This window comes from Hyperolius riggenbachi, chromosome 3 (assembly GCF_040937935.1).
Source record: "Hyperolius riggenbachi isolate aHypRig1 chromosome 3, aHypRig1.pri, whole genome shotgun sequence".
Taxonomy (NCBI): Eukaryota; Metazoa; Chordata; class Amphibia; order Anura; family Hyperoliidae; genus Hyperolius; species Hyperolius riggenbachi.
The window spans coordinates 306,102,955-306,119,554 of NC_090648.1; the positions used below are offsets into that span (position 1 = coordinate 306,102,955).

Genomic DNA, 16,600 nt, shown 5'->3' on the forward strand with positions numbered 1-16,600 from the left:
TGCCGACCTCAGGGTCAGTGGGCCGCATTGCGTACATTTTTACACATTCCCGCCGGTGTAGAAACATTAACACATACATTTTTATGCGTCGGTGGTTCAATGCGTAAAAATGTACGAATTAAACCACTAACGCATAAAATGTACATGGTAATGTTCCTGCACCAGCGGGAATGCATGAAAATGTATGCAATGTGGCCTGCCGACCCTAGGGTCGGCAAAAACAAAACTAGCTGGCGGCGGGGGACTGGAGCAGCAGTGAGTAACTACGACGGCACAGGATGGCTGCATGGGGCTGGTAGAAGCCTCAGGTAAGTGAAACATTTTTTTTTGTCTGATAACTCTTTTAAAAGTCACAATGGTGATAAAGGCAAATGAAAAACCTAGATGACGCTCCAACCCCAGCCCATCCACCTGATGCGAAATCAGCTTTAGATGCAAGTGGGTGGACAGAGCTTCAAAGTAGCCATGTGCCTCTTTCTATTTGCATGACTATAATCTGGTCTGCACCAATGCAAAGCTACCTTATGGTCAAGTAGATGAGGTGGTGTTGTGGCTACAACTTATGGGATTTGGCTCCGGTACCAGGAAGTGAGCGCTGTAATAAACGCAGGAGATTTGAGCACAGCCGGCGCCACCTTAGACCGTAATAGGAATTACGGCTATAGCGGCGCACAGTGAGCAACTTCGGCGTCATTAGAAGAAGGAATTAGGTTACTTTTAAAACGCTGTAGTTCGGCCTCCAGCAATAGCTGGAAGTCGAATTACATCATTCCCTACTATCCACGTGGTCCTAGAGGGGGAATAGTATTTAACGCCGCCAGGAATTGTGCAGCAGCAGGATAAGCCATATACTGGCTGTATCCTGCGCCCAAGTCTCCTGGTGCCGATTTTATACACGTCCAGGAAGTACTGACCGCAGAGTTACCAGCAACAATTCTCTCTAGGGTGGTTTTTCTTTCCCCAAACCAGCACGACATGGGAAGACATACACTATATCAAGTTTAACATAAGGGCACCTTAAACTTTAAAGTGATTCCAATTAAATACTATTGGCTCAACTCCATGCCACTTTCATTATGTATAAGCAAATTAGCAACTAAAATCACCAACACTATATAAAACACCTAACCAATAAATTACAAAGGTCTCCTGTATATACCCGTACGTAACACCAAACTAATGTGTAGCTATCACTTAACTTTTTACTGCTTCAGAATACAGGTATTTGAGCTTTAATTCAACATTTATAGATAAAAGTGGTTTAACAAATATCATGCAACTTTTACATTATGAATCCCAATTTATCATTTAAACAAACATATTTGAGAAATTTTTATGTGGCCAAAGAAAGAAACCTAACACTAACTTAGATATGTAAAGTTAGAACCTAATAAAGCAGATCAGGTGTAAGTGCCGAAAACGTAAGAAAGTATCTTAGAAGAAGCAGTCTTAAACCTCATTTAGTTGGACTGGCTTTTAATTGGTTTGGCATCACTACATCAAAATAGCTCAGTATGTTATAGATGCCTATGAGAGGCAGAACTACAAATCATGCTTCCCCCCTTCAATGTTCACACCCTTTCCCTTGCCTATTCCATGGGTCCTCACAGCCTGGGGGCCTGTTTTGTAAAGGTCAGGTGTAGACATCATAATCTTCACACCCATAGCAAGTGTAGCCTCAAAAACACCTGATCTGAAGGATCAACCCCTTTATCGAAGGGAACAATTTAGTAATTGGGGCCTCTTTACAGTTCTGCCCCCCCCCCCCCCTGCTGCTCCACTGTAGTTATGCCCCTGATGCCTATGAGTCTGGAGAGAGATTTGAAGACATCACCAAACAAAGCATCATTAATCAATCCACCGTCCAATCTGATTATCTTCAAAAAAGATGCCAAGCTGCCAATTTGCCCAGGCTATGCCAGCAGATGATGCTAGATGCTGAACCAAGTCTCTAAGAACCCAAGAATTGAATCACTTAAACTGCAAGTAGCTCTTACAACAAATGTTAAAGAGCACAAGTCTACCATGAGAAACAAGCTGAAAAACGAAATCAACAAAAAGGTGTGACAGCAGGAAACCATTGCTGTTGAGAACAACTAAAGTTTGCTCATGAACACCCAGGCACCGACCAAGCCCATTGTACCATTGTGCATTGGTATCAGATTGCTACACAAATATAAAAATGTCCTACTAAAATGAAATACCATATATTAGAGCATCATTATTACATTATACCTCTTGCATAATTACTACATCCAGAGAAGAGATGGCATACCTGTTTACTTTGAGGAGTAAGAATGACTAAAAAGGCAGATTTTTGTTCAGTTATATCACTCCTAACTTTACATACTGTTTGAATACAGATTAAACATTTGTCCATACAGTAAGAAAATATACACTTATCGTGAATCAGAGGTCTGTCTCAGTATCATCATTTACAGTCATCAGTGTTGAGCAAACCATTTTTTCCAAAAGATTGCCAAATGAAAAAAACTTGAGTTTCTCAATAGGCACAGAGTATGGCAACAGTTCAGTGATTGTACAGAGAAAAGCCATGAAAGTTGAGTTTTCCCATGACCTGCCATGAAAAACAGCTGCTAATGCTAAACTTTGCCCAGCATCATGCTGATCAACAAAGAGTATTATATATTTTGGAATGTCAGTCTTCTTCCATGAACTGTTACTTAATGCTTGAATGTTGTGGCAATGTTACACTGAACATCTAAAGCATTACCGTATACAGGATCTGTGGAGCAGCAGCAACACTAAATAAAATTCTAACCGCAAATCCGCATGTACTAGGAAAACTTGCATTTTGAACAGTTGTAAGTATTTTGGAACTATACGCTGGTTATAGCTTCTTACAAAATGAACAGTACATTAGGTATTGGGTCACAGACAGCCAACAGCCACTCATGCCTATCAGTATGTGGCATACAGTATTTATGAAGACAGATGGAAATAAAATTGAAGCCAAAGTGATGCAGCTGCCCACAGCAACTAACTACTTTTAAAAGAAACAAGGATTATAATTAGTTGTTGTGGCGAACAGCAGCTTTTGCTTCATGTTTCCAGGTACTTGTCTTGATAAGTCAAGCCCCTACATGTTAGTGTCCTATTGTAGCACATTACTTACCATCACATTGTCAATGGAATCCATTGGTCTGTCATAAGGTTTACTGCTTGGCTAATGGATATCATCTGATACACGTGCCTCATTTGCCAAGTCTGATAAAACCATTACCATTGGCCAATGAACAACTTATAATATATATATATATATATATATATATATATATATATATATATATATATATATATATATATATATATATATATATATATATATATATATTTTTTTTTTGGAAAAGGACAGTTCATGGCAGATTGGATCAACACTATGAATTACAATAGCTGTAAGTTATAGCTTAACTGTCTCATGAATTGCACAGAGATCGGTATTAGCAGGTAACGCCAAAACAGAATATGCCAGTACCATTTGTAGAAGGAAAGTTGTAAGGTTAGGTGACAGAACGGGTGGAAACAAGCCTGGTGCATATTAGGAATTCAGCCAACACAAGAACCACAAATGTCAATCACAAACACCATTTTCAGTCTTCCGAAATCTGAGACCTCCTGCACTATATTTTTCTTTGTTCTTATAATCAATCACTACATCACTGGCCATTTTGGGCTGATCCCTCTTGTCCCAGGAAACTTGTTATTTTTTTTGAAAATATGTTTGTAAAAACTATTAAATGTTCTTTAGTAGGAATTACTTTCTAATTTATGTGCACACTTTAGATCATACTCTGCCAAAACTATTGTTCCTCACCTTCTCCTCTGGAAATTTAAAATGTATCTCTGCCCTCCCCTGTAAAGATCAGCTCTCCCAAATCCTTTTATTTTTGTGGGCTCTAAAAAAAAAAAAAAAGGAAATTACAATAGTGTGGGGACATTCGTGCACCTTTTTCCTCTGTAAAACAGAACATGCTTCTCAGCAGGGGTGCTGAACAGGGAACGTACCAAAACTTAAAGATCATATCTGGCAACACAAGTGGAAAGTCCTTTTGTTGCATTAGGCTTAGCAACCTTTCATCTAAACCCGTAACTAACTTGTTTATGGCTTACTTCTAAACTCCAAAACTACGCTAGCTTGATAGTCCCTTGAATCTTTTTTGAAGAAAAGGGAAACTGACCAAGTCAACTGCACCGAAGGAACTTTGCAGCTTGTCATATTCATAAAACATTTATAAAGTGTCAGCTTTACAAAGCATTTTGTTATATTTAGAGAAGTACAATCTCTTCCCCTGCCCACTTTACACAGGAAGAAACTTTAGTTTGCATAATATCAAACAAAAGAAAAGAAAGGAAAAAAAAACAAAGAGCGACCACCGTGTTTCCTTGATTTAACATCTATGTCCAGCGCTGTCCTCCCAGTGCATCGTGAAATTATATCCAGGACGTGAGCATATACAGCCATCACATCCGTTCTGAACAAAACCTGTGATTTATTTGGTGATTCGTTATGAAGAGTTTCTTCACTGTCCTATAGAACACTACTTGCATGCATCTGCACAGGGCTGCTCTACTGCAGTGAGGGAAATTTAACATTGGATTTCCACAATGCAGAAACCAGGTGGCAAGGAACAGCTGACAGTCATAAAATGTAGGAAACATACATTCAGTTGTTGTATCCTCATGTGCCCGTCTCGCCAACTTAACCCAACAGGCTGAACAGCCAATGGAAATACATGATTCTTCAGCCTGGCATCAAAATTCACATTATCAACAGCACAACAACAGAGCACAACTGTGGGAGATCACATTACAGGAATAAAAATGCCACAGTATCTTAGCTCAAGCCAGGCCACATTGGGGGGAATTATGATGGTGTACTACAAAGCGTTACTCCACTGGGTGCATTTAGAAAGAAAAATGGCAATGGATGTTGTTCAAGCAGAAGACGAATGACACGTTGAGAGAGCAATGCCATGCGTTGTTGTCAATGGTGCAAAATAAATAATCATAATAAAAAATATTCATAATCTCAGATTTACGGTTGTTCAAAATAATCCCAAGGATTTCTTAAAATCCTCTCCAAAGTATCTTCTTTCTCTACATCAGTGTGGGCAGAAGGTCCTGTCCAAGGTCACTGTGGTTGATAAAATGCTGACAGAGAAGGTACTGTATTCATTTATAGCCCTACAAACAGCATGCTATAGTTCAAGGGGCAAGTTTTCGCGAGAGACAACTAGACGTTTTCAGGCACCACATCGGAGGTGGGATCATGTGGCGCTTGTGTGGAGACTACACCAGCTGGTAACCTGTGCCTGATGTTTGGTCATACTCTATTGTGTATTGCCTAGTCCAGTCCACAGCAACAGGGCGGAAGAGGCCACAGCATCGGAATTCAAAGAAGTCTATGATATTTCTGATACATCCATGGCTGCAACATAAAGATTCAGAACATTAGAAAGAGTCTGTACAAAATGATAAATGAAACATTCACATCTGTTAAAGTTTACAACATAAATGCTGTAATTTATAACAAACTAAACACTGTTTACTTTAACTGAAAACATTAAAATGGCTTTGAAGTAAAGGAAAGAGGATTCTCATGTGACAGAACATACCATAGTGCTACTCATTAATAAGCTGATCTATGGTCATATGATGAGTACTTAAGCATTAAAGAAATCTCACACAATACAGATTTTGTCAAAACTACATCAATAAAACAAATTGTGCTCTAAACCCGTAGCTGGACTCCGGTCCCCTACCTTTCGTGTCCCTACCTCTCCCTCTAGATTATAAGCCTTCAGCAAGGGTCCTCCCCCTTTTGTCTCGTACCTGTTCATGCATCTACATTACTGTACACCAATCCTATGGATCTGAGTGAACTCTTGAGTGAACTCGACTGGCCTAATCTCCATGCTCCCATCCAATGACTGACTAAGCATTACCTTGTGCTGCATGATCTGAGTTGCATGTATACCTGTATTGTCTTATTGCTGTTTGTCACCCCTAAATATTGTCTGTAACCTTAACTACAAGAACCTTACTTGTGCGTGCCCACTCCGGATGCAGGTGGGAACAAGAGAAACCTATGTGACTTCTGAAAGACAAGAGGACCAAACACTGGAACAATGTAGGAGGATTTGAGTAGCCTATAGACCATCCAGAGGCTTCCCACTACTTTATTTCACTTAAAGTGAACCTCCAGACTAAAAATCTACTCAGCAGCACTGAAAATGCTTGGTGTTTCTTTAACAGTTTCACAGCATCAGAGCTTTGTTTTTCTTACCTAAGCCTTATTTTTAGCTGCACAAAAGCTAAGCTCCGCCCCATAAAACAAAACTGCCCGGGCGTTTTTCCCCTGATGCTGTGCAAAGTATGATCGGATTTCCTATGTTATTCACGTTGCCTAGAAACTGGGAGGGTTGATCAGCACACAGGACAGATGGAACTGTCTCTTATGCTCCCTGTCACCTCCTTTCAACCAAAAAGATGGCTGCCCTCATGAAATCAAACATATGCCTGCTCTTTTAAAACAGGGTGGGTAAGATATTATATTACCTATCTATTTTAATTAACATAACTAATGTAACTAATGTAACTTAATGACAGTATGCTTGTTTAGGCTGAAGCTCCTCTTTGAAGTGAACCTTAAAGGGATACTGTAAGGGGGGGGGGGGGAGAAATGAGTTGAAGTTACCTGGGGCTTCTAATGGTTCCCCACAGACGTCCTGTGCCCACGGAGCCACTCACCGATGCTTCGGCCCCGCCTCTGGTTCACTATTGGAATTTCAGGACACGGCAACGCAGGCGCAGTGGCTTTCAGACTTTAAAGTCTGAAATTCCAGAAGTGAACCGGAGGCGGGGCCGAAGCATTGGGGAGTGGCTGCGGGGGCACAGGATGTCTGTGGGGGGCCATTAGAAGCCCCAGGTAACTTCAACTCATTTTCCCCCGACCCCCCTACAGTATCCCTTTAAGTCAGAAAAAAATGAGTTTTACTCACCTGGGGCTTCTACCAGCCCCCTGCAGCAGTCCTGTGCCCTCGCAGCCACTCACTAATCCTCTGGTCCCCCGCTGCCAGCTAGTTCCGTTTTTGCCGACAGGCCCGTCAGGACTGGCCAAGCGTAGCTTCTTTCGCATTCCCGACTGCAATTAGCGCTATTGCGGGCCGCAACGCGTACAAAAATACGCGTTGCCGCATATCTATGTGCTAGTAATGTGGCAACGTTTTTTTGTACGCGTTGCGGCCCGTGATAGCGCTAATTACAGTCGGCAATGCGTAAAAAGCTACGCGTGGCCAGTCCTGACGGCGAAAACTAAACTAGCTGGCAGCGGGGGACCAGAGGATTAGCGAGTGGCTGCGAGGGCACAGGACTGCTGCAGGGGGCTGGTAGAAGCCCCAGGTGAGTAAAACTTTTTTTTCTGGCTTAAGTGTCCCTTTAAGTACTCTAACAGTATTTCTTCACAATTTCTTAAAAGTTACTTTTTCAACAAATATATGTTCACAGAAAAAGACAAAAGTACCTTCCCAAGTTGGTGGTATTTGAAACCATCGGTATGGTTCAGATGCCAGGACCAACTTTGTGGTTGGGTTCACCTTGAGTCACTTCTGACATTAAGAGGCAAATCGATTATTTTAAAGCATAAAAAACTTCATTGAGGTTTGGTCAAAATTAGCATACCGCAATCTGTCAATTGCCATGGTTGCAATTTATGCAACATCATTATCGCTTGCCCTGCATGGGATCAGTCAGCCAGCCAGCCCAGACCAGCCCAGTTATTAATGCTTCCATCACAGCATACTGAAGACTAGAGCAGCTGGATTATTGTAAAACCTGATAGCACACCACTGTAAGGTTTGAAATATTTAATGCCATTTTTGTTTTGAACTCTAGTTACTCTATACAAATATGCAAAAATACAAATATTGAAATTCTAGGAGATGTTAATCACACATACTGGAATATGATGCTGCCATGTTCACAACTATGTTTCCCTTTACTGTGATTCAGCAGAAGAAAAAAAAATATAAACATAGTCTTACTTGAAAGGGCTTTCAATGGATGTGGTTGTGACTTTGAAGTGTTTATATCTCCTTGCATTCATCCTTTCATTTGTAGTAATACCCAAGCAAGATATCTGCAGATGACAACAAAAAGCTAGTAAGACCTATAAAGACGTAAACAGCTGGCCACACACAAACAAAAAAATAAACAAATGCAAACTACTGTATATACTCGCATATAAGCCGACCCGCATATAAGCCGACCCCCCACCTTTTACCTGAAAAACCAGGGAAAAATGATTGACGCCCATATAAGCCGGGGGTAGGAAATGCTGGATTGGTGCAGGCCGCGTGATCCCCCCAGTTTGTCTCAGTATAGCTAGTATAGTGCCCAGTATGGGTAGGTAGTGCCCCAGTATAGCCAGTATAGTGCCCAGTTTAGCTAGTATAGTGCCCAGTATAGGTAGGTAGTGCCCCAGTATAGCTAGTATAGTGCCCCAGTATAGCTAGTATAGTGCCCAGTATAGCTAGTATAGTGCCCAGTATAGCTAGTATAGTGCCCAGTATAGCTAGTATAGTGCCCAGTATAGGTAGGTAGTGCCTCAGTATAGCTAGTATAGTGCCCCAGTATAGCTAGTATAGTGCCCAGTATAGCTAGTATAGTGCCCAGTATAGCTAGTATAGTGCCCAGTATAGCTAGTATAGTGCCCAGTATAGCTAGTATAGTGCCCAGTATAGCTAGTATAGTGCCCAGTATAGCTAGTATAGTGCCCAGTATAGCTAGTATAGTGCCCAGTATAGCTAGTGTAGTGCCCAGTATAGCTAGTATAGTGCCCAGTATAGCTAGTATAGTGCCCCAGTATAGTGCCCCAGTATAGCTAGTGTAGTGCCCAGTATAGCTAGTATAGTGCCCAGTATAGCTAGTATAGTGCCCAGTATAGCTAGTATAGTGCCCAGTATAGCTAGTATAGTGCCCAGTATAGCTAGTATAGTGCCCAGTATAGCTAGTATAGTGCCCAGTATAGCTAGTATAGTGCCCAGTATAGCTAGTATAGTGCCCAGTATAGCTAGTATAGTGCCCAGCATAGGTAGGTAGTGCCCCAGTATAGCCAGTATAGTGCCCAGTATAGCTAGTATAGTGCCCAGTATAGCTAGTATAGTGCCCAGTATAGCTAGTATAGTGCCCAGTATAGCTAGTATAGTGCCCAGTATAGCTAGTATAGTGCCCAGTATAGCTAGTATAGTGCCCAGTATAGCTAGTATAGTGCCCAGTATAGCTAGTATAGTGCCCAGTATAGCTAGTATAGTGCCCAGTATAGCTAGTACAGGGCCCAGTATAGCTAGTACAGGGCCCAGTATAGCTAGTACAGGGCCCAGTATAGCTAGTACAGGGCCCAGTATAGCTAGTACAGGGCCCAGTATAGGTAGGTAGTGGCCAATATAGTGCCCAGTATAGGTAGGTAGTGGCCAGTATAGTCCCCGCTCCCCCCGCTGCTATTACCTGTTTAGGCAGCGGCTTCCTCTTCCCCGCTCTCAAGCGCATATGAAGTGATCACAGCAGCGCGCCCGGCGCTGCTGCTGTGACGATGCAGGGGGCAGGAAAGAGCGCGGCTCCCTGTAGCGCGCGATGTGTATCGCCGTTACCAGGGGAACCGCTCTTTCCTGACCCCTGCATCGTCACTGCAGCAGCGCCGGGCGCGGGGGGGAAGGGATCGGGGCAGGGAGGGGGGTCCGCGGACCACGTACCACCAGGAAAGACTCGCATACAAGCCGACCCCCCAACTTTTGACCCCCTTTTTGGGGGTCAAAAATTCGGCTTGCATGCGAGTATATACGGTAGTTAACCTCCCTGGCATTAATTTCCCCAGGATTTCTGTCCAAGAGGAGATCCAATTAATTTTCATAACCTTTTTCCCTGTAACTTGTCAAAATGTGTCAAGCAAGGGTCTAGTATACAGTGCAGGAGAGTATTGGCGTGTATGCACATCAATACTGCTCACAGCATGTTTTGTATTGACGTGTATTACCATCAATGCCACTAGGGAGGTTAATAATATGCAGTATTACAAAAAAACCTATTTGGGGCTAAAAAGCACAGCTATATGATTTCAACAGGAGTAATAAGAGCTTCTGTCTGGGAGGGTCATCATCATCATCATCATCATCATCAATGTACACAAAAGCCACACTATGTATGTATAATGCACTAATAAAAACCACAAATGTGCCAGTAATGGTTTCCTTTTAACCAAACACCAATTCGAAGGCAATTATGTAACATTCACAGGAAATGGTGCAGAGGTGAACCTCGAGGGTGTTCAGCATTTGGTCAGCTTTTGAATAAACTGTTTAGTTGCGAAATTAAGGATAAAAGTAATGACTCCAGAATTATTAAAGGATAACCGCGGTGACATGATGAGATAGACACGTGTATGTACAGTGCGAAACACACAAATGACTATGCTGTGTTCCTTTTTTTTCTCTGCCTCAAAAAACTAAACACCAGGTATGCAAGTAGCAGTTTCTGTCTGGGTTGGGACCGGGTCATCTTATCCCTCATGGATAAGGAATTACAGCCATAAAACACTTTCCTGTCAGTAAATGGCTTCTGAGAGCAGGAAAGAGAAAAAAAGGATCATAGACTTGAGCTCTGGCATACTTCAATGAATAGGTCATTGAGCAGAGACAATGAAACAGAAAAAGCTCAAAAACTAGATTTTAATATAAAACTGTGGGATATCTAAAAAAAAAAAAAGTAATTTTTATGAGAAGGAGGATAGGTACAATTGTTTATCTTGTAAGTTTATTTTCACCTTGGATGTCCTTTAAAGAGACACTGAAGCGAAAAAAAAAATATGATATAATGAATTGGTTGTGTACTATGAATAATTACTAGAAGATTAGCAGCAAAGAAAATATTCTCATACTTTTATTTTCAGGTATATAGTGTTTTTTCTAACATTGCATTATTCTATAATATGTGCAGATTACACAACACTCAGCATTCAAAATGATTCTTTCAGAGCAGTCTGTGAAGTAATGACATCTCCTCTGGCAGAGGAAAAGTAAATAGTCCAGGAACAGTTGAGATAATAAAAGTCAGATAACAGCCCTCTCCACACTAACTTAGTCGGAGAGCTTAATGGCTTGTTTGCATAGAGATAACAACTGGAGTTTCTCAATTCTTCCTGCACTGGAAACAATTAGACTGATGTATCTGATCTTAATGTTTTATTTCTTAGCTGTACTACACATACAAATCATAATATCATAATTTTTTTTTCGCTTCAGTGTCTCTTTAAGGACACATTTTGGAAAGGAAACCTTTTTATAAATGCCCAGATCTGTAGATTGGCAGAGAAGTTCCCACCATTTCTACGGAAATAAAAGCACTGTCATGGCAATAAGCCATGTTCATAGCCAAGCCCATTCCTGATAATCTGTCATGGGATTATATATAATCAGTTTACCCATGAAAATATTCAGGGACTGGAACAGAAAGAGCTGTAGTACCTGGTACATCTGACACATCAGTAGCACGGCCACCCACATTAAGTGAAACACACTATTCAGGAACATCCAGAACATCCATGGAGAGCAAGTGGCAATCTGCGTGACATATGTCCAGAAGCCATCCTTACTGTACGTTGTTTCACAGTGTATTCCCCAGTCTAAGAAGAAAGACAATTTGCAGATTGTAAAACATCAGTTTATTTCAAAATACATAAATATAAATTGTTCATTTCACTCAGAGCTAAATGCATGATATGTTGCCATCACTTACAGGTAGTAAAACGCTGACAGATCTGACAGATTTTGGACTAATCCATCTCCTCATGGGAGAATAACAGTTTTACTTTTATTCTTTACAAAAGCATGACACGGAAAGGATCTATATAAGGGTGTCAGCCAGCTTCCCTACTCAGTTGCACACTATTTTCTGTCTGTGGGACTAAAAACTGCAGTTCAGTAAATGCTTTTGTGAACAAACAAACAACTGAAAATTCCCCCAAGAAGAGAGGGATTAGTCCAAAACCTGACCGATAGGTCAGAATTGTATTACCTCTGAAAGTGCCAGTGAAAAAAGTAATATATAGTTAATATAGATTTTTTTTTTTAATAGGTGTCCTCTAAGTGACTGTTTCATGTACGGTGGATTGTATCGCATATCGTATACTCCCAACAGCACACTGGATGCATTTAAATTCCTTCTATTTGTAGAATAAATGATTGTTAATCTAGAGCTCTAGAACACATACTTACAGGAAATACAACCATAGATCATCCAACAAATCATGCAGAGTAGAAAAAACAGATACCCCATGAAGTAGCGATGATTTCCTGCACCTTAAGGAGAAAAAACACAAAAAACTAAGAGCAGTTCAGGCTTTGTCTGGATTATAGGAAACGGAACTGAAAAGCATCAAAATCTAACTCCATATACCAATTTCAGTATTGTGCATGTGAGGATGTGAAAGGTGATCAACTCTGCAAGCACAATTGTAACAAAATCTTAGGTTCTTTAATTTATCCAGGCATATCACGCAGGTTTCAAATGTTTAGCACCTGTAATCTGTGTATGAAGTGGTTACTTGGGGTCGGCACTAGGACTGCTACCCCGCATTTTGATGGAATGGGGAACAGAGTCAAAATGGAAGGTTCCCAGATGGTAATGATATTCTATGAGCTGGTTCACGTTCATCCATTTTTATTAGGTCTATTTTTGTCTGTTGCATTTCTCAGCAAACAAACCCGGCACTACTTTTTCAGATGACAGACTGCATCCCCATTCATCTGATGAATGGCATACATTCTCGTCCAAGTGCCATGAATGTGTAATGGACCAATCTGCACATGGTACTCTATACATAAACTGGGGTAAGGACATTTAACAACTAGATAAACAGTCTCTACCAGTTCATTTGGGCAGTCACCATATTACATTTATACATTATTATTTATTTATTTATTTGTTGTATTTATAAAGCGCCAACATATTACGCAGCGCTGGACATTAATTTAGGTTACAGACAATATTTAGGGGTGACAAACAGCAATATGACAATACAGGAATACAAGAAAACCAGATCACACAGCACAGTATGAGTACAAGGTAATGCTTAGTCAGTCACTGGATGGGAGCATGGAGTTAGGCAAGTTAGGTTCACTCAAATGCATAGCATGGGTGCACAGTAATAGAGGTGCATGATCAGGTAGGACACAAAAGGAGTGAGGACCCTGCCCAAAGGCTTACAATCTAGAGGGAGAGGTAGGGGACCAGAGTTCGGCTGTGGGTTTAGAGCAATTGTGAGGGGTGGTAGGCAAGAGTGAAAAGGTGAGTTTTGAGGGCCTTACATTACATATACACACACACACACACTCTCTATAGTTCTGTAACACACAAACACACGCTCGCTCTTTAGTTCTCTAACACACACACACACGTACTGTTTTTATTACGTTACAGTGTAGTATGAACAGTTGTAAGTTGAAAACAACAAAAATGTGTTTATACTACAATGTATGTCCGAAAGTAAATCATTTAACCACATGTATAAAAATGTATAATACATATACCATGGTAGCCAATGCAATATGACTGACGTGCCTGATGCATGTTTTGCGACCAAACTTCCTCAGAGACTTTGCAAGTGTAATGAAAGGGATACTGTGGATCAATTGATAAAAAAGGTTGTTCCTAACAATGAGAGATAGACATTGAATATTGTTGAAATTTGTTGGTGGATGCTAGGGTGTCTGCTAAACGCTATTGTGTGTGTCCAAACACAGGATATTTCTGGTGTGCAGTGTGTTCACTCGGTAGCTGGCATGGGCATGCCAGCACGTCATCCATGGGAACATCCTGCACTAGCACATACACAATAGGATTTAGGGAATGGCTCATTATTCACACAATCCTTTTCATTGCACTTATTAAGCCTGCGAGGAAGTGGCATGGCCGCAAAACGTACGTCAGGCACATCTGCAAGTTGGGGTTGGGCAATATGATGGAGGCAGGGAGGAGAAGGAATGCAGCAGAAATCATGTTCTAGCCGTCACTGACCTAATTTTTACAAAAACATCACACCACATATTATAATCCCCAGAAAACATGTTTTATGCAATGAAACTGTTGTACTTACCCACACAATTTCCAACCCAAGGACAATGGTGGTCGAATTTTGCTATACAGCGATTACAAATGCCACAGTGCTTAGACCTCACTGGCTTCCTGATCTATAGACCAATTTAAGTAACATAAAAAAACAACAGGTTAATGCTTTGCAGCCAAAACATAATAGAGGCCATACAGCTAGCAAAGTAAAAATAAGCTTGTTGATCTTCCCATAGCCTGGATATTTCATGTCAAGTAAATTCATGGCGCTAGAAAATACACTATGGCAATAGGTTAACTGAAAGGAGTGCCACAGTAGTCCATGACTTGCACTAAGAAGTGGGCTCAGGCTACTATACTTAGTGCGAAAATTAGGTTATTTTAAACAAGCGTTGGTCAATGAGATGCTAATAATTGTGAGTTGATGCAAATTTTCAGCAGCTGCAACATTTAATTTGTATATATTGAAGCTGCATAAATTTGCAGAAAATATGCAGCAACTTTGAATTATTTGCTTCTCATTCACCATCCCTCCTTTAAACATTTATCTTTTAAAGGGAATATGAAGTGAAAATAAACTTGATATAATGATGTGTATGTGTAGTACAGCTAAGAAATAGAACAGTAGTAGCAGAGATACGTGTCTCATATTGTTTCCAGCATAGGAAGAGTTAAGAGACTTCGGTTATCTGTGCAAAAGAGCTTCTCTGAGCTCTCCGACTCAACTGGGCCATCTACAGTGCTGTTTTCTGAAGCACGTATCTCAACCTGTCTCTCACCGTTTGTGTGTTTAAAAGTTTTACTTACAGGAAGTTCAAAGGGTCATTAGCTCTGCTCGGTTTCATCGTTTAAAATACAGAGGGTAATAAAAATACCAGACTCCTTTCTTTGCTACTAATGTTCTATGAATTATCCGTACTACACACACACAATTCATTATATCATACGTTTTGGGGGGTTTTTTTCACTTCAGTGTCACTAGAAACTGCTACAATCAGATTAATCGTATACTTTACAAATATCAAGAAATTCTTAAAATATAATTTGTCAGCAAGCCCCAAGGGATACTGAAGGGTTAATACTACAGGCTACAATCACTTCTCATGTCATAACACATCATGCAGGAACATATACATCAGCAAGATACTCACTAAACAAGTACTGCAGAATATACTCAGATCCAGGCTGCCAGTTTCAGCAAGCTCCACAATTGTCTAGAAATGACATAGTGCAGGACATGTTTTCATAAGAAAAGCAATGACACAATATACACATGCACAAACAAAACAGACAAGTCGCTGAAATATGCATAAATTACATAAGATCTGTGTTGTAATTTAAGATCATTTAAGTTGCCGTCTAAACAAATGTATTATTCACATCAGTTTGCTGCACTATCAGGTTTCCTCCAAAAAGTGAATACTGTACACCCTAATTACGTGTGGGGGCAGCAGTCGATATAGGTGGCTACATAACTGACTGGGCCTTTGTCACAGTGTTATTGTAATTCATCTTCAAACATGCCCCCCAATTTATAATGCACTTTGTGAGATCTCAAAGCCCATCTCTATTTCAGAAGTTTTGTAAGTCTCCCCTCCCCCCCCACCAGGGCCGGGCCGAGGCATAGGCTGGAGAGGCTCCAGCCTCAGGGCGCAGTGTAGGAGGGGGCGCAGAATTCATTCAGCTGTCATTCCTAATTGTGTTTGAAGCAGAAAGAAATAATACAAGGGGATACATGGCAGTGACTGCAAGCCAGATAACTAGATATTAGGGTGTTGGGGAGGTTGTGGGCCCTGTGGCGCCTCTTAGTCAATAGCAATCAGTATGTGACAGCTGGGGTGGCAGGGATGGAGGGGCGCACTTTGGTGTCTCAGCCTTGGGTGCTGGAGGACCTTGTCCCGGCTCTGCCCCCCACTCCACCAACTGGAGGGAGTGTGCCGCGAAATATTTAAACATGCATTCCAATGGTTCCTGTGGTGACATCACACTAGGACATCTGATCAGTCCCCAGTCCACTTCTGGAGGTGGGCAGCTACATTACTGCAGAGGCCTAGTCTCCTGTGGTGATATTTAGCAGGGACATGGCACCCACCATTTTTTTCATCAACATTATTCCTACATGTACCTTTTTCTTTTGTTCCTCTGTTGCCTTGATAATTCCAGGATCTGATTTCCAGGATTTGCCAAAGTTGTAGAATAAGGCAACACTATTAGCCAGAAATGGAAGATGGATATACACAAAGTTCAGATGTGCAACAGAAATTAAGGAAATACAAGAAATGTCAATGTCTCTAGTTGGCATTTTAAGTCTCATGGATGCTACGAGCACACTTAAATACGTGTTCCTTTAGTTTTCTAAATTTAAGTAGGTGGACTATAGTTCAAGAAATGCTGCAAGATGAGCAACAGGAATTGTCACGCTACACGCTTGGTATCATATGACAACTTGCTTTTGAAACAG

General features: G+C 41.0%; 1 protein-coding gene across 1 annotated transcript in view; it reads right to left on the minus strand.

The window, feature by feature from the left end:
- Window positions 1-3,375: 3,375 nt before the first annotated feature.
- ZDHHC17 (zinc finger DHHC-type palmitoyltransferase 17) overlaps window positions 3,376-16,600 on the minus strand; it is an 85,933-nt gene continuing 72,708 nt past the window's right edge. Inside the window, exons 11-17 of the mRNA XM_068276645.1 lie at window positions 16,265-16,387; window positions 15,291-15,353; window positions 14,168-14,261; window positions 12,288-12,371; window positions 11,538-11,695; window positions 8,064-8,158; window positions 3,376-5,449 (exon numbers count right to left, since the gene is read on the minus strand). Coding sequence (XP_068132746.1) covers window positions 5,311-5,449; window positions 8,064-8,158; window positions 11,538-11,695; window positions 12,288-12,371; window positions 14,168-14,261; window positions 15,291-15,353; window positions 16,265-16,387 — 756 coding nt within the window. The 3' untranslated portion in view covers window positions 3,376-5,310. The remainder of the gene's footprint in view (window positions 5,450-8,063; window positions 8,159-11,537; window positions 11,696-12,287; window positions 12,372-14,167; window positions 14,262-15,290; window positions 15,354-16,264; window positions 16,388-16,600) is intronic.